The 22,049-nt window shown below is 43.8% G+C and overlaps 1 protein-coding gene across 1 annotated transcript; it reads left to right on the top strand.

Moving 5' to 3' along the window:
- Window positions 1-14,749: 14,749 nt before the first annotated feature.
- Window positions 14,750-21,747, top strand: acot13 (acyl-CoA thioesterase 13). Its single transcript, XM_063069355.1, has 3 exons — window positions 14,750-14,943; window positions 20,157-20,341; window positions 21,149-21,747. The coding sequence occupies exons 1-3, from the start codon at window positions 14,860-14,862 to the stop codon at window positions 21,303-21,305; spliced, it is 426 nt and encodes a 141-aa protein (XP_062925425.1). The 5' UTR covers window positions 14,750-14,859; the 3' UTR covers window positions 21,306-21,747.
- The last annotated feature ends 302 nt before the right edge of the window (window positions 21,748-22,049 follow it).

Here is a 22,049-nt window from a genome sequence, read left to right as displayed (position 1 = left end):
AAGTACTGTGTGGAAACCCTCTTAATCAAGGTTCTGTACCTTCATGGTGGAATTGAGGACCTTTCGCAGAGACCTGATCAACCTCTCCAATATTGCTCCATGATTTGAACCAGCTGGGGGTTTAAAAATCCACCTAATTTCTTTCTGAAGAAGGGCCTCATTGATCCGTGAGTGATTCCACTTCTCGATGGCTTTTCACAGCTCACACCTTGCTTCAACAAAGTCTATTGCATTATCAGAGCGCAGTTCACGAACCTGTCCTCGTCTTGCTATAAAGCATCAAATTGCACTAACAAAGGAATCTGAGTCTAAAGAAGACGCTACTTAACGTGAACAGCTCATATCGCTGGACAGGTAAATATGACCTCATCATCTCTTCACTGTACTCCCTCTGCTCTTCACCTCAGAAAGGTCCAAAGTAGTCCACACCTACACGTGTAAATGGAGTTCATCTGAAGAGACCCTGTTCAGAGGTAGATCTGCCGGGTGCTGGCATCCTGAAGATGTTTGCAAACGTCAACAAACAACACCCTGAGACACGATTCTTCTTGTAGCTGTGTTAGCAGTGGGAATCCGGTATTTTTGGCATGACCTGGATAATATGTGTTTATGGCCACCATGTCCTATATCTTGATGTACGTGCCTCAGAATGATGTCTGAGAAGTGGAGATCCTTTGCTGGATTGTTTAGACTCTTCAGGCATGGTTGCCCTAATAAGCCGATCACCAACTCTCAAGACACCATTTTCAAGTACTGGATTGGGCTTGAAAATATGGCTGCTCTTTTCACCCTTTCCCCCCCTTTGCAAACTTGAAAATTAATTTGGAAATCCTTTCTTTGACAAAACTCAGAGACATCCATTTCAGCCTTTCTGAGATCTTCACCAAGAGATAACCTCGGCCGGTCTGACCTTCGGCCTTTTCAATCTCTCTCTCCCAAGAATACCCTTGTTGTTCTTCAGCCAAGTCAGACTGAGCAAGAGCGATGTTCAATTGCTTCCTCTTCTAACTAAGGAACAAGAGCAAGTTCTTATATGTAGGAATTCGGACTACTGTCTTCCTCAAACGAGTCCAAGATGGGAAGTTATGGATGATACATGTTACCACGTTTGCCTCCTCTTCAATCTGCATAGCACTGATTGTGGCACTGCTCTTGACTTCCAGATCATCCAGCAGGAGTTCTCCAGAACAACTGGGATTCACAGGCTATTCCCTTTCAGGTTGAAGAAGATACTGAGGCCCTGACACCCATGTCTCATTCTTCAGGAATGCATTCACCTTCAGCCCTCTAGTGCCACATCTGCTGGGTTGTTTGACGTATTTACGTACCTCCATTGAGATGCCTGTGAGACTTGTAGAATTTCTGAAACTCTGATTGCAATGCAGGTTCAGGACCAGGAAGTTTCATTCTTGATATATTTCAGCACAGAAGTACGATCAGTCCAAAACACGGAGTCCTGAAGCTGCATGTGCAACTCCTTCCTCCACGACGTGTCCACACAGCTTGCCATTGTCGCAGCGATGAGCTCCGTACGAGGGTTGGAGTCTGATTTCAATGGAGCTAATCTAGATTTGCCCATGATAAAAGTACTGTGCACCTGAGAGCATGTGTTGTATAACAATATGGTCACTGCTCCATAGTTATCTTTGGTTGCATGTAAAGTGGTGTAACTGTGTAGCAGTAACTTCTCCAAAATCCAGACAATCAAACATCTAACAACCTTTCAAGTCTTCCAACCGGCAGAGTTCTTCCAGCCAGCTTGTCCACTCGTGAGCAACTGATGTAGGTACAGTGTCATCCCAGTGTGGCACTTTCTTACACATATCTTGTTGGATCTTCTTCACAGACAGCACCACCAGAATCAAGATTCCTAAAAGGATTATAGAAGGAACTAACCGTGGAAAGAATCCTCCTTCTGGTACATGATCTATCTTGAATAGATTAGATTAGATTATGAGGACACTCAGTCCTCGTTTATTGTCATTTAGAAATGTATGCATTAAAAAATGATACAACGTTCCTCCAGAATGATATCACAAGAAAACCAGCACTAAAACTGACAAAATCACATAATTATAACATATAGTTACAACAGTGCAAAGCAATACCATAATTTGATAAAGAGCAGACCATGGGCATGGTAAAAAAAAGTCTCAAAGTCCTGATAGACTCATCATCTCATGCAGGCGGCAGAAGGGAGGAACCCTTCCTGCCATGAACCTCCAAGCGCCGCCAACTTGCCGATGCAACACCATTGGAAGCACCCGACCGCAGCGGACTCTGAGTCCGTCCAAAAACTTCGAGCCTCTGACCAGCCCCTCCAACACAGCCTCTCCGAGCACCATCCTCTGCCGAGCGCTTCGACCCCGCCCCGGCCGCCGAGCAACAAGCAAAGCTGAGGACTTGGGGTCTTCTCCTCCGGAGATTTTGGACCACACAGTAGCAGCAGCAGCGAAGCAGGCATTTCAAAAGTTTCACCAGATGTTCCTCCGTGCTCTCACGTCTGTCTCCATCAGATCAGGATTGTGCACGGCACCCTACCTGACAAATAACAGACATCACCACCGGAGTGGCCGCTGAGAGCTGCGTCGCGCCGCCATCTTCTCCTCCCGAATAGTGATCTTAAACTTGAAAGTATCATACTGAATGCACAATTGCACACGCAGTACTCTCTCCACTGAAGATAATCTTGATCCAAATACAAATGCTTCATGACCTTCACTCTTTGGTCTTATGGTATCACAACTAGAACATTATGTCTGTGCTTATCTACTTTTTGAGTTGAATCTGCCTTTAGCACAAATGGATACAAGGTCATGATAGAAAGACACCACTTCTTCCTCAGAGGGCACTGACACAAGGCAGTTATCAATATAGAAGCAATGCAAAACCTTATCCACTATCTCACAGCTTCTTCATTGTCTTCTATACATTTTCTAGGAGCAAAGTTGACACAGCTTGGCAATGAAGTTACTCCAAAGAGATGTAACATCATTCTAAAGTCCACTATATCTTGGCTGAGCTCACGACCATGTCACCAGAGAAACCTCAGCAGGTCTGCATCTTCTACTGGTACTTGAACCTGATGAAATATTGATTCAATATCTGCCATGATCACCACTGGTTCTTTTCTGAATCTGGTTATGACTCCAATCAGTGAGCTAGTAAGATATGGTCCCTGTAAAAGTCGAGCATTAAGTGATATTCACTGAAAAGTCACTCCACAGTCAAACACAACACTAAGTTTCCCTTTTCTGGGGTGATAAGCACCATGATGTGGAACATACCAGACTTTCCTGTCACTGCATTCCAGATCATCTGCTGGCACTCTTTCAGCATATTCTTTGAGATGACATCCTTCAAGAAAGCTGTGAAATGACAAATCCAACTTAGACCTCTTCCTTAGATTTAGAGCATGCTGTTCTTCAATCTTCCTGTTGTTGGGCACATTAACCTCTTTCTTTCTCAAAGGTAAGCTAACCTGGCATTGGACATCCACCAGTTTTGCAGAATTCATAACCAGCTCCATGAACTTGTGATCCCCTCTTGATGAATCAGGTCATTGTACCTGACTACATTTAGGGATGTCTGCCTGGAGCTGTTGCTGCCAAACCTTGTCCAAATTCAAAAACAAGATCCTGTTATCTTTCAGCTCAGGCTGAGCACAGTCTCTTCCACCACCATGGTCTCCTTTCAGTGGCCCATTCACAGTGCACCCAATATTGTTCTAATTACATTGGGTCTATCATTAACACTATGAATCACAAGCAATGGCTCCAATACTTTAGGCACATTTACCCCATCAGCAGCTCAATTTCCAAATTAACATCTGGCAAAGTGACATGTTTCAGGTGAGAATATCCCTGGAGATCTTTCTGCCGTGGAATGAAAAGGTGGCCTAACCAAAGTTTGTTTCCATTTCCCGCAGTTGGCTAGCCGTGGTCAGCGGGCATCCTCAAATGCGGTCGAACAACAACAAAAAAAGAAAAGGTGCATACCTGCCTCACAAGGAGTGTAAGGACTAAAGCTCGCATGCTGGAACATCAGAACCATGCTCGATACAGCAGACAGTGGTCGCCCAGAATGACGATCTGCTCTAGTTGCGCATGAACTTACAAGACTGAATGTTGACATCGCTGCTCTCGGTGAAGTCCACTTCCCAGAGGAAGGCAACCTTCAAAAACATGGTGCCGGCTACACCCTCTACTGGTTGGGCAAGCCACAGAAAGAGAGACACCTTTCTAGTGTTGGCTTTATGGTCAGGAACTCCATTGGCTCCAAACTTGAAAAACTGCCAACGGGTCACTCCGACCATATCGTCTCCATGCACCTCCCACTTCGAACCAAGCAGCATGCCACACTCTTCAGTGTGTACACCCCCATTCTTCAAGCAGATCCTGCAGAAAAGGACAACTTTTACACTGATCTGCGCAACCTCTACGGAACGCCCCTGCAGACGACAAGGTCTTCATCCTTGGTGACTTCAGTGCCAGAGTAGGCCAAGATTCAGAAGCCTGGAAAGGAGTACTTGGCAAACATGATGCTGGAAACCGCAATGACAACGGACGCCTTCTGTTAGAGTTGTTACGTACCCCGTAGCTGGGTGGCCAAACCAGCAGAAATGGATCACTCAGTTGGAGTCTGGAGTACTAGAACTAAGAAAGTTTTATTAAAGAAATAAGCAACACAGTAATCGAAAGGATAATAAATGCAACAGTTCAGCAATGATAACCACTCATGTGCACAGAATTAAGATAACAGCATCAATCAAGCTCTATCGTTGTCTAGGGGTAAATGACCAAATTTCAAAATGACTCAAAGTTCAGTCCAGTTCAGTTCGCAGTAATCGTTGCCATGGCGATGGACAATGTGGGGGAAGAGAGAGATAGAACAGGAACAACTGATCATTCAGAACACTGCTTCACTCACAGACCGGCGAGATTGCTCACAAGCAGCTTTTGGGCGGGTCCTTGGTGATGTCACCTGAGGTCACCGACTGTGACCCCTCCTCCAGATGTGGTCGATCCTCTGCAGTGAACCCGGCACCCAGGCAAGGGCGGACACACACCGGGTTCCCGCTGATCGTACCTTTCCACCCTGGTCGTTGTCTGGTACTTCTCACCCACTCGTGAGAGGCGCACCGCTTCCAGGGTCTCGTTACCTCGGGTGGTGTGTGTGTCCATCTTAGCGAACCTGTCCCTTTTTATCCCCCTGCTGGGGCATCGCCTGTCCATCACTTCAAACAGTTCAAGGTTCAAAGAGGGGAGCCGCTCCAGACAGCTCTCTCTCCCACATTCCTTCATTACACATCTCCAGACGCTGCTCTATTGTTCCTTATCTCTCCTTCCCCTGAGGGCAGGTGGCAGACCACTTGCTGATGTCACTGATGCTAACCCAGGCCAGCAAACATCTTAATTTTATGTGTATTCTCGTCACAGAGTTTTGCACGGAGCAGCAACTCACCATCACTAGCACCATTTTCCAGCAGAAAGACAGTCTGAAGACAACCTGGATGCGTCCTTGGTCCAAGCATTGGCACCTCATAGACTACATCTTGGTGCGCCAGAGAGACCTTTGGGACGTCTTACTCACCGGAGTGATGCCCGGCGCAGAGTGTCATATGGACCGTCATCTTGTCCGCTGCAAACTCAGTCTCCATTTCAAACCCAAGCCAAAGAGAGGAGGCGCTCCAAGGAAGAAGTTTCAGGTTGGCAACCTCCAGTCAGCTGAGGTGAAAGCTGACTTTCAGATGAGGATTCAGGATCCCAGTTTCCCCACAGTGCTCTGGGAACACCTAAAAACCACCATCCTGCAAACCTCTGAAGAAGTCCTTGGGTTTTCCACAAAGAAGAACAAGGACTGGTTTGATGAAAACAACCAGGAGATCCAAGAATTGCTGGTGAAGAAGAGATCCGCCCACCAGGCGCACCTTGTTCAGACGCCTTGTCCTGATAAGAAAGCAGCCTTCTGCCTTGTATGCAGCAACCTCCAGCTCAAGTTTCAAGAGATTCAGAATGTGTGGTGGACCAACCTTGCAAAGAGAACTCATCTTTGCGCAGACACCGGTGACTATAGAGGGTTTTATGAAGCCCTGAGAGCAGTGTACGGCCCTTCGCACCAGGTCCAGAGTCCCTTGCGCAGTGCAGACGGTCAGGCGCTCTTCACAGACAAGGCATCCATCCTGAACCAGTGATCGGAACATTTCCAAACTCTCTTCAGCGCCAACCGCATGGTCCAAGACTCAACAATTCATCACATCCCACAACAGCCAGAGAAAACAGAACTGGATAAGATTCCAACTCTAGAAGAGACAGTCAAGGCCATAGAGCAGCTGAGAAGTGGCAAGGCATCAGGAGTTGATGGAATCCCACCTGAGATTTGGAAGCATGGGTGCCTAGCGTTACACACCAAACTCCACGAGTTCTTTGTCTGCTGCTGGGAACGAGGTAAACTACCACAGGGCCTCCGTGATGCAGTCATCGTCACCCTGTATAAGAACAAGGGGGAAAAGTCCGACTGCTCCAACTACCGGGGGATAACTCTTCTCTCTATCGCAGGAAAAATCCTCGCAAGAGTACTCCTGAACAGATTGGTGCTCATCATTGCAGAAGAACACCTCCTAGAGAGCCAGTGTGGCTTCAGAGCCAACAGGAGCACCACCGACATGGTATTTGTTCTCAGGCAGCTCCAAGAGAGATGTAGGGAACAGAACAAGGGATTGTACGTGACATTTGTTGACCTTACCAAAGCGTTCGACACCATGAGCAGGGAAGGTCTGTGGCAAATCATGGAACGACTGGGATGCCCCCCAAAGTTCCTCAGCATGGTCATCCAGCTACATGAAGATCGGAGTGGCCAGGTCAGACACAACAACAACCTCTCAGAACCCTTCCCAATAGGCAACGGAGTAAAGCAAGGCTGCATCCTTGCACCGACTCTCTTCACCATCTTCTTCAACATGATGCTCGAAAGGGCCACAGAAGACCTTGATGACGAGGACGGTGTTTACATCCGATACCGCACCGATGGCAGCCTGTTCAACCTGAGGCGATGACAGTCCCACACCAAGACATTGGAGCAACTCCTCCGAGAGCTACTCTTCGCCAATGATGTTGCCCTTATTGCCCACACAGAGACAGCCCTGCAGCGTATAACATCCTGCTTCACAGATGCTGCCGAGCTCTTCAGACTGGAAGTCAGCTTGAAGAAGACAGAAGTTCTCCATCGGCCCGCACCTCAGGAAGATTACCACCCTCCCCGCATCACCATTGGTGAGGTAGAGCTGAAGACAGTTCACCAGTTCAGCTACCTGGGGTGCACCATCTCGTCAGATGCCAAGATCGACAATGAGATTGACAACAGACTGCCAAAGGCAAACAGCACATTCGGCAGGCTGTACAAAACAGTCTGGAACAACAAGCATTTGAAGAAAGGCATAAAGATCAGTACGTACAGAGACATTGTACTGACCACCCTCCTGTATGGCTCGGAGTCATGGGTCACCTACCGTCACCACCTACGACACCTTGAGCGTTTCCACCAGCGCTGCCTCCTCACCATCCTCAGCATCCACTGGAGTGACTTCGTCATCAACATCAAAGTCCTCGAACAGGCGGAGGTCACCAGCATTGAGGCCATGCTGTTGAAGACGCAGCTGTGCCGGGCAGGGCACATCCCCAGGATGGAGGATCATCGCCTGCCCAAGATTGTGCTGTATGGTGAACTCTCCACTGGCCATCGTGACAGAGGGGCACCGAAGAAGAGGTACAAGGACTCTCTGAAGAAATCCCTTGGTACCTGTCACATTGACCATCACCAGTGGTCTAGTCTAGTCTCTGATCATGAAGCCTGGTCATTCACCAGTCTGTCTCCTCCTTCGAGAACACGCGTAGGGCTGGCATTGGGGACAAAAGGAGAAGGAGGAAGAACCGTGACACAGCAGCACCAAACCCAAAACAGAATTTCCCTTGCAGCCGCTGTGGCTGGACCTGCCTGTCCTGTATTGGCCTCATCAGCCACCAGCAAGCCTGCAGCAGATGTGGGCAGCCCCCTTCCTAAATCTTCGTTCGCGAAGCCAAACTATGATGATGTTACATATTTCACAATAGTTTTCACCACATTGTGGAAGGTGAGACACATGTTCACTGTTGCAGCAACATGACCTTCAATAGTTCAACCATTGTTTCACATACCCTATGAGTGCACTCCTATAGCCATCAATGCTTGTAAAAACAGACATTCTGTCTTTCCTGCTCAACCCTGAGAAGTAATAAGATTAACATGTGATGTCGCTTAACAACAGCTTCCCAATGATTAGTCAACTTCTCAAGACAAGATTGAATTTGTAAGACAATTTCTCTAATTTTCATAAGATTATTAATTGATGGCATTAATCTTTTAATTTTGTTCACATTTGTTTCATACTCCTTCCCAAAACCTTAAATTAGATTAGCCTTAGCTATGGCTTTAATTTCTCTTTTGTAGCCCTGACTCCAGATTCGTTGGTGCCAAATCCATGCTTTGATGCACTCATGTTACTTTGTCTAGCTGCCCAACTCTTAATTAACTCTTTGTTCACTCTCAGCACTGGTGATATTCAATTCAATAATTGTAGGCAACAAACAAGTTTGTTATGCATCCACAGTGCTTAAACCAGACCAAACAAATGGCATTCAATTCAAATGTCAGATGTCAGTTGGGGAATTATTTCAGCACTTCAATAAAACAAAACAACGAACCCTTAAGTAAACTCCAGATGATCAAGCAATGGTTCCCAATGGACAGGCAGCACTGACCATTCAAAATTGTATTCAAACCACAGATACACCGCACAAATCAAGAAAGCTCACTGATAATCCTACTGCAAGCAGCTCGAGGTTCCAACATGTTGTTCTCGTGCTGCGATTACAATTTTGCCAACAGGTCCAAAGCAAACCTTTGCCATAGATGGGTGTTCATTTGGTATATCTATTTTTTGTTGACAAAAATGTAGCAGTTACCTTAAAACAAACCAAAACTGCTGAGAGGCTGAAGCCAGGGAGTCAACACTGTATGACGTGCTTCCAAATAATGAAGCTTCAAATTGAAACTTCCTTTATTACAAAACCAGAAAGATGAATGATCTTATAGCGATTAAAAACCTAACAAAACTATATTAGCGATATAGTGATCTTAGCATTCAAATTACTGTAAATAAGCAGTTTAATTAGCAATATAGCAATCTTAATCATCTAATTAGTGGACTTCACGATCTAACTAGAGATATAACTAAGAGATCCTGGTCAACAAAAAAATCCCCAGCTACCTCTGACCAGCAACTAGTTAGGACAAATCATGAAAACTTAACTATACTCATTTGCATCTACCACAGCCCACCCATGCAACAGATTACCATAATAAACGCACCACAAAATACAATACAGGCAGGAAATAGGTACATGGCTCCTAGCAAGAGTTTGGTGGTCTCCCAGAATTCCCACATCTTACACAAAAAACGAAACACAGACCCTGGAGCCATTCTTACTACCCCAACTATACACCAACAGATGAAGAATAAGCAAGAAAAAGCTTGCCAGATACTTAGGTTGCCCACACCTGTTTTTGCCTGAAGCCGAAGTCTCCCCACCCTGACACTGCCCTGCTCCAACAATGCTGCTCCTCTCGCCCCGCCTTATTTTTATTTGACCTTGCTAATGAATCCTGGACTCTGTTTGGCCACTGTTCAAGCTCCGGAAAACCAGCTATGGAGCACCGATTTTTTAAAGCTCTCTCATTGACCTGAGTGAAGACACCATTACATTTGCCTCAAAACTCTGGCTGCTGTTCAAGCTCCGAAAAACCGGCTACGAAGCACTGATTTTTAAAGCTGCTTCCTTGGCCTGGGTGAAGACACTGTTACTTTACCCCTCTGAAATCCAAATGGCCACTCTTCAAGCTCATAATATTCTCCCCCATCAAGATTGCAGCTCCCCTCCTCCCTTGCCTATAGCATCCATATCCAGGGACATTGAGCTGCCAGTCCTGATCCTCTTTCAGCCATGTTTCCATTCTGACTGCAATGTCCCATTCTACATATCAATCCATATTCTGAGTTCATCTGCCTTACTTGTCAGGCTTCTTACCTTAAAATATATGCAGTTTGATCTATCGGCTTACTTGCTCCTGCTCACCCTGCCTTCTGAAGTTGCTCACTTTAACACCTATTTGCTTCACCATGCTCATCTGCCACACTACTGATCGGGGTGTCTTCTAAAAGACATTAGCAGATCTCCCTGCCAGGAGTTCGGTTTCCCTCCCGTGCCCGCTCCCCACCTAGATCAGGGGCAACCCGTCCTGCTCGTCCAGATCACTTGTGCCTCAGAAGGTCCAAGGACTTCAACCCTTCCCTCCTACACCAGCTCATCAGTCACACATACCTCTGCCCTACTTCCCTATTCTCGCCCTCGCTAGCACGCAGTACTGGAAGTAATCTCCTGCTCATCCTCCCCCTTGGAAACATACTGCAACTGCTCAAAGACACCACTGATCGTGGAACCCAGGAAGCAGCACACCATCCTGCAGCCGGGTCTGCGGCCACAGGAGCTCCCGTCTGTACCCCTGTCGTCTCTCTCACTGCAGCCACAACCACCCCCCTTGTCTCCCCCATTCCCTGTCATGCATTGGAGCCCTAGTGATTGTGTCTCTCCCCTGGAAATAAATTCAGCCACCAGAATGCACATTGGCAGTCTCCCTGCTCTCTCACAGCTTGCAGGAGGAACCTGCAACCACCCTGACTGCCATCTCTAAGCTGGTAAGACTGGAGAGGAAGGTGAAAGATCTTACCTGGTTCTACCTTACCACAGCTCAGCTTCCTTGATGAAGCCTCTGAATCAGAATCAGAATCAGGTTTATTATCACCAGAGTGTGTTGTGAAACTTGTTAACTTAGCAGCAGCAGTTCAATACAATACATAATATAGAAGAAGAAAAATAATAATATTAATTGTTTGTATATAAACACACATATTGAATAGATTAAAAATCATGCAAAAAACAGAAATAATATATATTTTAAAAGTGAGGTAGCGTTCTTTAGTCCAAAGTCTCAACACTTATACCTCAAATACAGAACTTTGACCTTAAAAGCAGACACCGTCACCATGGCCTCTCCGCTAAAGCCTCAAATCCTATAAATATTCGCTCTGGGGTTCTCAAAGTGGCCCTACCCCTATATCTACTTCTCCTGTAATAACTCTCACTCACTGTGCACTTTTGGATCAGAAACCAGCTCAGCGCTACCTCTCCTCTGCACAATTACACTTCTTGCTTCCGTATCCACTCACTGTGCATGTTGGGACCAGAAACCATCTCAGCCTTACCTCTCCTCTGCACAATTACACTACTTGCTTCCGGGTGCACCCACTATATATGCTGGGACGAAAACACAGATCAGCCTAACCCTATTTAGGAGCATTTTTTTAAAACAACACTAGAGGTCCTTCTTTGCTAGTTTATACCTAAATTATTTTTGCAGGACCTTATCTCTTTCGTTACCCACGTCATTAGTACCAACCTGGACTATGACTGCTGGCTGTCCCCACCCCACCCTTTCAAAATGTTCTGTACCTGCTACAAGGCACCTTTGACCCTAGCACCAGAGACGAAACATGGAATCTCATCAGTGGCCCACAGAAATAGCTGTCTCTACCCCAGATGATCAAGTCTCCCGCCACTACTATGCATCAAGTCTTGGTCCTTCCCTGCTGCACAACAAAGCCAGTCGCAGAGCAACCCATTTGGCTGCAGTTGCTTTTCCCCCGCAAGAGTATCCTACGTAGTATTGAGAGAGGAATAAATACAGTGGTCTCTTGCACTGCCTGCCGGCCCCTTCAGGCAGATACCTGCCTACTCTTTGGCTGAACCTGCAGTGTGACCACCTCACTGAAACATCTATCTAGAACACATTGCCTCGTGTATATTCCTGAGGGAGTCCGACTGCCCCTCCAACCAATGGATGAGGTCTAAGAGGAGCATCAGTGGACATACTTCCTGAAAAACATAGACCTCGGGGACATTTGACTTCTCCCTGATTGCTCACACAGGAGGAGCTTAGCACTCCACCGGCTGCCATTACTATGCCTTCTAACTTCTGATGTAAGTGCACAGGAATGACCTTACCTTGCATTACTATATCTCCACTCACAGTCCCTCTGAAGATTCATTTATTTATGTTCCAATGAACGTGTGATAACTAAATAAATGTGAATCTGAACAGGTACTGCTGGTCCCATTGCATTCTGCAGCTTCACTTCACTTCCTCCTGCAGTCTTGAGAACCAAACTTACGTATGTTGTAGATTCACTGACCTTTGCCCTTACACTTTGGAGGTTTATGGATCTTTATTCAAAAATCTCTTTCCTCTTTTAACCCATTTAACTTATTAACTTTTAGTGAATGAATTAACCATATTTTTCCATTTTCCAATATTTTCTTCTCTGCAGAGAGACGGAGTTGCAGGTAGCAATATAAAAAGAAACCCAGTTTTTGAAATCAGACCCAAGTTTTGAGGTAATGGAAGCATGTAACTGTTGTCTGTTTTACTTGGGTTAAATATTCACATAAGAATCTAAGTGTCATGGTCCAGTCCGTGAAGTCCACATTCAGGTTCACTGTCCAGTCCATCAATCCTTATTCCAGGTTTTCCTTGTTTTGTTGGTGCCTTAATTGAGGCATACGATTCTCATCTTGGGCTGGCTACATAAACAGCTCCTGGGTTCAGCCTTGGTTGCTGGACTGTTCCCTTCACCTTCTGCCTGAAGCCTTGGCTTGAAGACTTGCCTGTATCTCTGTCAAGTTCTACTGCTGGAGCAAGACCAGAGCCTTGCTGTGCCTAGATAAGGAACTGTCTCTGTGTCCACGCCTTCGCTAGGTAGGTCCGGCCGTTTGCCGCTACCTAGTGTTGGGAACTGTCTCGTTGTGTTCAGCATTCTGTGTATGGGTCCTGGCCCTACGTCCTGTTCCCAAGGAGGGGTCCCGGCTCTGTGTTCCATGTTCCTGTCCCTCCCTTGATCAAGGCTCTGCGTCCCTGTCCCTCCCTCAACCAAGTCAAGGCTTCTTGTTCTCGTCCTGTCCATGTGCCTCGCCCAGCCCAGGAGTACCTCACCCAGTCCGGAGCTGGGGTTCCCTCGTCCTGTCCAGGAGTCTCTCGTCCTGTCCAGGAGTCTATAGTCCTGTCCAAGCCACATCCAAGAACCTCGTCCTGTCCAAGTCAAGGCTTTGTGTTCTTTTCCTGTCCATGTGCCTCATCCTATGCAGGAGTTCCACGTCCTGTTCGGTAGCCACGTCCTGTCCTTGCCAAGATCCTAGTCCTGAGTCCTAGCCTAGACCCGGGTTCCGGTTCCGAGTCAAGACCCAGGTTCTGGGTCCCAACCAAGACCCAGGTTCTGGATCCTTGTCCAGGCTCTGGTTCCGGAGTTCCATGTCACTAGTCCAGGCTCCTAGTTCCCATTTGCTTGTTTCTTGTCCATGTCCTAGCCCAGGCCCTGCATCCTAGTCTCGTCCACGGCCTGTGTCAATGTCCAGTGTCCTTTCTTCCCCACTTCCCTTGCTTGCTAAACTCTAGTCCTTGTCCTGTTCCTAGTACTTCAGTGTCTGTGTCTTGCATCTGGGTCTGCTCCCAGCGCCCCTGTATAACACTAAGCAAATAAACTTTTGGACCATAGGTCTTATTATACCATAGGACAATGTCCTTGTATTCTGAGGCTGTGCTATTATTTCTGTTTTTTGTATGATTTTTAATCTATTCAATATACGTATACTGTAAGTAATTTACTTATTTTTTTCTACTATATTATGTATTGCATTGAACTGCTGCTGCTAAGTTAACAAATTTCACAACACATGCTGGTGATAATAAACCTGATTCTGATTCTAGACTCCACCACTATAGGAAACATCTTCTTCATGTTCACTCTATCTAAGCCTTTCAATATTCAATGAGTTTCATGAGATTTCCCAAACCCCCAACCACACCCCCAGCTCTTCATTCTTCTAAACTTCAATGAGTATAGTTTTAGAGCCATCAAATATTCCTCACATGTTAACCCTCTCATTCCTGGGATCATTCCCAGGAACCTCCTCTGCACCTTCTCGTTTACCACTACTTTTACAAACAACCAAAGAAGGCAACACAGCTTGGTAGTGGTACAACTTACTCAAATTGAAAATGAAAATAGAAAAAAGATTAATGAACTATAAAGGTTAAAAACTTGTGGAGGCTGGAAATTAGAAATAAAAACAGAAAATGCCACAGATGCTTAGCTGGTCAGGCAGCATCTGTCGAGAAAGGAACAGCTAATGAAGGGTTCTGTAGCTGAAACAGAAGAGAAATGCTGGAAAAGCCCTGTCAGTCCTGATGGACGGTCTTGGAGCTGAAATGTTAACTGTTTTCGCTTTCAGTAGATCTTGCCTAACTTGAGTCCTTCCAGCAAGAGAAAATCTGCAGATGCTGGAAATCCAAGCAAAACACACACAAAACGCTGGAGGAACCCAGCAAGCCAGGCAGCATTTACGGGGGGAAAAAAAGTGCAGTCGACGTTTCGGGCAGAGACCCTTCGGCAGGACAGTTCTTCCAGCATTTGTGTTTCAGATGCAAATACTGTGCCTGGGGGAAAACAGTGAACTGTTTTCACGGAAGAGAAGTTCCGGCGCTGGCCGTTTCAATTTGTGAAGTATGGGAGCTCAGCTCCTGTAGGGGGCGCAATGGGAGATGCTGTTGGTCATCCGAGCTTGCGGGCGTATTTCCCGCTGCTCCAGGAAGACCTCTCTCTATAACCTTTAAACACTTCGCCGAGAAGCGATAGCTGCAACCTTATTTCTGACCATGGCTGGATCGTCCTTGAACAATTTCAGACAGTTAATCCGAGGTTTGACAGGAGGAAAGGGCTTCGATCGAATTTTGAGCAAGGTGAATCGCTGACGCTGTGAATTTGTGAATGTAACCAGCATTGCAGGAAACTTCCAGCACTCCACAGCTTAGGCCAAATTTCTGCAAAGATAAGCTTTATGAAAAATGATTTACGCGACATTTCGTCAGATGTTCATAGCTGTTGGTTAGAATTGAATCCGAACCATTATTCCTGTTGTTCTAAATTGATTAAGGGAAATATTAGGTGCAGTAGTTAATATTTTAGTAAAGCGTGTCGTAAACGACAGTACAGGTCAAAGACTATTCACAATTAGTCATTTTTATATCATATTTTAAAGCGCGCTTTGATACTGAGAACGATAAACACAAGTTAATGACATTTGATGAAAGAAAGAATATTTTGCCTTCGAGCTCTGGAATGTGAAATTTTCCCTCTGATGGAAAAATGGCATTGGATTTGAGCAACATCAATTAATCCATTTCCCAATGAGTATGATTTGAGTCTCCTTCAGATTTCATGGCCTTAGGCACTGGCTTCAGTCATTTACAACATTTACTGAGTGTTATATGTGGAAACACTCTGTAAAGATGGTGCAACAGTTTGATTAAACTATCAGCATTTCCACACTGAAATCCCAGGAACTGATGCAGAAAGAATATTAATGCTATAGTGTAATGTTTAAAACAACACATTTTCCCCTTATGAATATGATAAATTAGTTTATTTTTCCTGGTAATAAACCTGAGTAAATATTTCTTGTCCAAAACATTTTGTGTCCACAGGAAGAAATGTGAAAAGCAAGTCATTCAGCTGCTTTTATGTTCTGCCATTCGATTAGATTGTAACCGGATTCATAAGAAATAATATGCTTAGGCTTTTTTACCTGTTACATTCACTAATATCACGGAGGATATACAGAAACTCTGTGATTTGTCTGTATTCCTTAATACTTTTTCTCTAAACCTATCAGTTATTAGGTGTTCAGTTGATCTGAGAGAGAGAAAAAAAGAAAAACAGAGCAGATATCCACCATCCTTTGTCTGAGGGTTCCCTGACTGCTCCTGAATAGCTTAGCACAGATTCTATGTTAATGTTTTCTAGTTCTGGACATCTGTACCAGAAAAAATGGTCATCACTGGTGATCTTGGAAATCTTAGTTAGATCAAGGTTTATAATATTGAAGCAACACATGAGAAGAGAAAACAAAGCAAGGACATACATTATAAATTGAGATTTGCTGAGAAGTTTAGAAGAACAGTAGTCTTGGAGGACATAGAGTCCCATTGGCCTGCACCAGGTCCATAGCCCTCCGTATCCCTACTATCCATGTACCTATCCAAACTTCTCTTGAAATTCAGTTCACATAGACCACTGGTGCTGGCAGCTTATTCCACACCCTCACAATCCTCCGAGTGAAGAGGTTTCCCCTCAAGTGACCCTTAAGCTTCTCACCTTTCACCCTTTAAGCCATGTCCTCTTGTTGTAGTCCCACCCAACCTCAGTGGAAAGAGCCTACTTGCATTTACCCTCTCTATACCACTCACAATGGCCACAGATCTCTGGAGGTACCTAGACAGATTGATAAGATAGCTTTGAAACCACACAGAAACCTTTCCATTGCAGGATAAGGCACTGAACAGAGCAATGTGATCAAATTAAGGTTTCCAGAACATTAGTTAACCATAGTTAGAGTTCTGCAGGAAGGGTATCATTGCATTGAGCATGAAAAATAACTTTAGGTTGCTAGGACTGCTGAATAATAGTCATAGTGAGAAATTATCAAGTCTTGTGTCATTTCCTTTGGAATAAAGGAGTGATGAGAGACATAACTGAAGTCCTTTAGCATGAGTGCCCTGGACAGGGTGTAAATGAAGGCGGATAGAACAAGGACAAAGAAGCATAGATTTAAGTTACACACACAAAATGCTGGATGAACTCAGTAGTCGGACTGCATCCATGGAGATGAATAAACAGCCAGTGTTTCGGGCTGAGAATGTTCTTCAGGACTGAGAAGGAGGGGAGAAGATGCTAGAATAAAAAAGGTGGAGGAGAGGAAGGAGGTTATCTGGAAGGTGAAAGGTGGGTGGGAAAGGTCAAAGACTGAAGAAGGAGAGGAGAAAGGACCATAGGAGAAAAGGGGGGGGGGGGCGGGAGCCAGGGTGAAGTAGTAGGCAGGTGAGAAGAGGTAAAAGGTTAGAGTGGGGAATAGAGGAAGGGTGGAGGGAAATTTGTTTACTGGAAGGAGAAACCAATGTTCATGCCATCAGGTTGGAAGCTATTCAGATTGAATATAAGGTGTCGCTCCTCCACCATGATGGCGGCCTCACCTTGGCACAAGAGGAGACCTTGAACCGACATGTCAGAATGGAAATCGGAATTAAAGTATTTTGCCACCGGGAGATTTAAGTTAATTGGTTGAAAGAGTAAGGGGGACTAAAGAGAAATATTTTTCACAAGTAATTGAGGTCCAGAACATACTACTTGAAAGTAAAGTGGAGGCAGAAACCTTTACCCATGTATAAACAATTTTATACATGAGTATTGGAAGTGTCATGATGTAAAAGGCCATACACCAACATGCATTAATGTAAACAGTAAATCTTCGGCTGGCAGGGACGGTATGAGTTTAATTAGCTCCTTCTGGGCATAAATCTCTATGGCGTTGCAACCGAGTATACAAAAAAGCAAGTGCAATCTTTCTTTCTTCCTCAATTGCATACATATAACATCTGGATGAAATCAGCAGGGCAGAAATACAATTTGCATTTTTGATTCAATTCATTGATTTAACCTGACTTTGTTATGGTTAAGAAGAATGTGTTATTTGGACAAACCTTTGTGGTTGTGGCTATGTCACGGGAGAAACTGGTAGGTGTGGAATGTCTTTGTCGTCATGACAAGCAGAAATTCCTTTTGACGTCCTCTCAGTAAAATCTCCCATAATTCTTTAACTCCTGAATCCCTAAAACCCACAGACTAAATACATAATAGTATTAAACGGATAGTTATCAATACTGAAATGGATGTAACCTATTAACACCAATTTCAATTATTGATAAGGTGCATTATTATTGAGAAATAAGCAATATTTTGTCAGGATTTTGGTCTTCAAATATATGCTAGCCAAGACCAGGCAGAACTTGCCTCATTCCAATGAGACCAGAAAGATAGTTTCAGCTCTACTTTTTATTGGATTCTGCTTCAGAGGTCAAGAAATTTGGTTGCAATGCAATATAATCCCACTTGAAGGCTTCAAGATGCTGGGCACTTTCTCTCCCACGAACTTGAAGATTTATGTAAGTTTATACAAACAATGCATCATGAAATAAGTTGTATCTTGGGTGATAAGAATTATTTCTACCTCAGAGTTAGTAGATTATCCTAGGCACATTGTCAGTAATTTCATTCTTACCGCTTTTGCAAAGACATGGAATTCCTGCCAGCTGCTCAAGTGTGTTGCCAACAATCATTGAATTCTCATGGCGTTCCATTCAAACATGTCAGTATTTTAAATTAGCTTCTCTGTATTTCCCAGAAGTCTCCAGATCTTTACATTTTTTGGTTGCATAATTTTCCCTGGCAAATATATCCACACAGAATAGAGATAGATTGGGAGTTAAGAGCAGGGAGCATGGTATGCTTTGAAATTGGTTTCATTTCCTGTCTAAATAGACACAACTGTATAGAAGTTGGTGATATTTAGAATAGAGCAAGTTTCTTCTATTTGATTGATATATGTGGCCTTCTGAACTCTGTCTACAGGGTTCAACTATTTCTATCTTCTCTTCATTTAAGACATTTACAAGCTAATGTGGTAGCAATAAGGTCTAAGATCATCAGACTTGTCATTCATTAATGTCTTGAACTGAAAGTTTCATAATTTAGGTTGGATACAAAAGTGCATGATTTTCTCCATTATCACAGTATCAAAACATGCTTAAAATTCCCACTAAATCTTAACATGTACCTTGAAGAAGATCAATGACTTCAGCAGTACGTTCCCATTCCCTTTCCACTGCTGATCCCTCGCTGAGGACTGGTGTGCGTGCCCTTTTCTGAAGTCCACAGTCAATTCCTCAGTCTTACTGACGTTGAGTGCAAGATTGTTGTTGTGACACCAGTACGCCCCCTCATCACGATCTGAAATTCTGCCAACAACAGTTGTGTCATCAGCAAATTTATAGATGGCGTTTGAGCTGTGTCTAGCCGCACAGTCACGGGCGTAGAGAGCGTAGGGCAGTGCGCTAAGCATACATCCTTGAGATGTGCCAGTGTTGGTTATCAGCAAGGAGGGATCGTGCTTAGTGGAATCAATAGTTGTAAAAAGATTTCAGAGGATTTTGGTCTGTGCTTAAAGTTTTTCTATCTTCCTGGCCATTTAATTAATTTCCACAGATTACATTTTCTTTAGGTAGAAATCTGGAGGAAATGAAAGGTCCTAATGTACTAGCAGTACTCAGAGTTTTTATCTCTGGGCCTTGTTTTGTGTTAGCTGCTGACTGGACCTCCTGCAAGCAGCCAAATCAGGTAGTGCTTGTCCTGAAGATGATCCTTGAATTTCATGGTGAGTCACCAAGACTGGAACTTGCTCTGAGTGAAATGTGGCATTATTACATACTAGCATTGCACTCACTTGCCTCTCCTGTGCCAAAACTATTCAAGGCCTAATTACACACGGGCCAGCCTCTTAAACACACTCCTTACCAGCCACCATTTTTACTGCAAAAGTTCCAGAAATCTATGCAAAGCCCTTTAGACTTTCACCTCATGATTGCAAGGCTCCATAATGTTTCTTAACATGCTTGTTCTGCCTTTTATTCTAAAAGACCCTCTCCTAGGAGCCTTTATATGCTGAGAACATCCCTTATACTATTTGGCATAATGCAAGGAGTGGCACAGTAGTGCAGCACTCTACAGTGCCACAATCTTGATTCAATCCTCCCTGTCTGTAAGGAGTTTTTATGTTCTCCAAATGACCATGTGGGTTTCCTCCACGTGCACTGGTTTCCTCCCACATTCCAAAAACATACGAGTTAGAGTTAGTAGCTTGTGAGCATGCTGTGTTAACGCCAGAAGCATGGCGACATTTGCAGGCTGCCCTCAGCACATCCTTGGACTCTTGTTGGTTGTAGACACAAATAACATATTTCACTGTATGTTTCAATGCACATTTGGCAAAGAAAGCCAATTATTTAATAATCAATATATTTTAAAATCAGTCTAATTAAGTTACAATTACACTTTTTTCCAGATGGCTGTTGTTACAACTAGCCCTGGAAAAATTGTCTGCCAAATGAAAGTAGAGGAGGAACATGTGAATCGGGCGGGCAACCTACATGGTGGAGTGACAGCAACACTAGTGGATGTGGTATCAACTACAGCCTTGCTTAGCACTGAACGGGCATTACCAGGAGTTAGTGTGGACATGAATATAACGTATGTACAGTTTTTGGTACCTTGGAAATTTAACAAACTGTGTCTAATCATTCAATAGCAGAACCAAATGATGATGCACAACTAAAATCACTGGCAATGATTTATAGGAACCACATGCAAGATTGTTTTCAAATCGTAAACAGTGTTGTGAACTGTTCATTTATAAAGTATTTATCAGCACTATAGAAGAAAACCATTTGATCTCATTTGCCTGTGAGCTATCAATGTTCATTACTGATGTTGAAAATGTTATCGCCAGTTGCACTAAGCAGTGTGCCGAATTAGAGAAAATATAACATTTTGGACTATAAATCATCAGTGACACATTTGCCTTTTTGCAAATAATGCTCCAGGTTGTGTTGTAGTCACTCCAAGGAGAAAAGGAGTCTTAGTTTGGGATTTCACACTAAAGATCATCTTTAAAGTGGAACAGCTCCTCAGTACTGCACTGAGCGTGGCAGCAAATTGTGTCCTCGTATCTCAGGTCTGAGGTTCGTGAGGCATGAACATGACCGGTTAAGCTAATAGCTGGTACTCAGCATGAACATAATTAGAATAGCAAATATGTGCTATGTGGAGATTGACTACTTTCATTTAATCAATTACAGCAGATGGTACTTTGCTGACAATGACAATTCTTCTTCTTCTTATCGTGTCCACAATGACAATGGCAGGGTACCTTAGCCAGAAAAAGAATGTAGATGAAATGTCATTAAATAAATGTCTTTGCTTTTCAGAATGACATATATCCAATTGCAATAATATACTTGATAACTGAAAATGTATGTGACTTATTACTTCTTTTAGGTATATGAATGCAGCAAAACTGGGAGAGGATATTATCATAACTGCTGAGGTGCTGAAGGAAGGTAAATCTCTTGCATTTACAACTGTGGACGTGACAAACAAAGAAACAGGGAAACTCTTGGCTCAAGGACGGCACACAAAATACCTTGGCACTTAAAAAATTTAAACCATTTTTGTACAATTACTTCATTTGAGGAAAATTTAACAAATAAAAGATTTTAATTTCAAATATTGTAAATTGTGCTTTCAATTCAATTATAAGCTGTTCTGCAGATTAATTTTCAACTTGTTTGAGATGAAGGGCAGTGCAATACTGTGTAAATGCTGCATTGTCACAAGTGATGTCTTTTATGGTAAGACACTAAGATCTCATCAACGAACATCACTTACTCTTGTTCAAAGAATATTTGTGTCAGTACTTATAACTATAACCCGCTTTAAATGGTAATGTTTGACATTGTGGAATCTTGCTTATACAGTTACCTATTGCTAATGCAGTCATGGCTACATGCCAATACTTCTTGGTTGTAAAATATCTTTGTTCCGGCAGTAAAGAAAATAAAAGTAATTTGAATATGCATTTTGTTCATTGTTCCAGTGCAAGTTGTTCTATTCCTCGAGTCTAATCTTGATGTTACGTGTGTCCTAACTATATATACAAAAGTATGAGAAAATGAACACAGGAATTTGAAAACCTTGGTCAATAGAAGAATGGTGAAAAATTAGTGATTGGGTCCGTAATTTAAATTTTGCAAGATTTGAGATTTCTTTCATAACTTGATTTTGTCCAATGCTAATTTCATTATGCAGTAAAATAAGGATATCAATATCAAAGTTCAAAGTACTTTGAACTTTGAGATGAGCAATTGAATCTGTAATCTAAAATTCAACCATTTGTCCC

The sequence above is a fragment of the Mobula hypostoma genome, chromosome 17, assembly GCF_963921235.1.
Source record: "Mobula hypostoma chromosome 17, sMobHyp1.1, whole genome shotgun sequence".
In the NCBI taxonomy this organism is placed as follows: domain Eukaryota; kingdom Metazoa; phylum Chordata; class Chondrichthyes; order Myliobatiformes; family Myliobatidae; genus Mobula; species Mobula hypostoma.
Note: the sequence above shows the minus strand (reverse complement) of the source record. Positions and strands in the feature narration are given on the sequence as shown.

What these genes read in the sequence shown, in the direction of transcription:
- acot13 (XM_063069355.1), top strand. Translation starts at nt 14,860, where the DNA reads ATGGCTGGATCGTCCTTGAACAATTTCAGACAGTTAATCCGAGGTTTG. An exon ending in TCGATCGAATTTTGAGCAAG is followed by an intron (nt 14,944 to 20,156) that starts GTGAATCGCTGA and finishes ACTTTTTTCCAG; the next exon opens with ATGGCTGTTGTTACAACTAG. An exon ending in AGTGTGGACATGAATATAAC is followed by an intron (nt 20,342 to 21,148) that starts GTATGTACAGTT and finishes TACTTCTTTTAG; the next exon opens with GTATATGAATGCAGCAAAAC.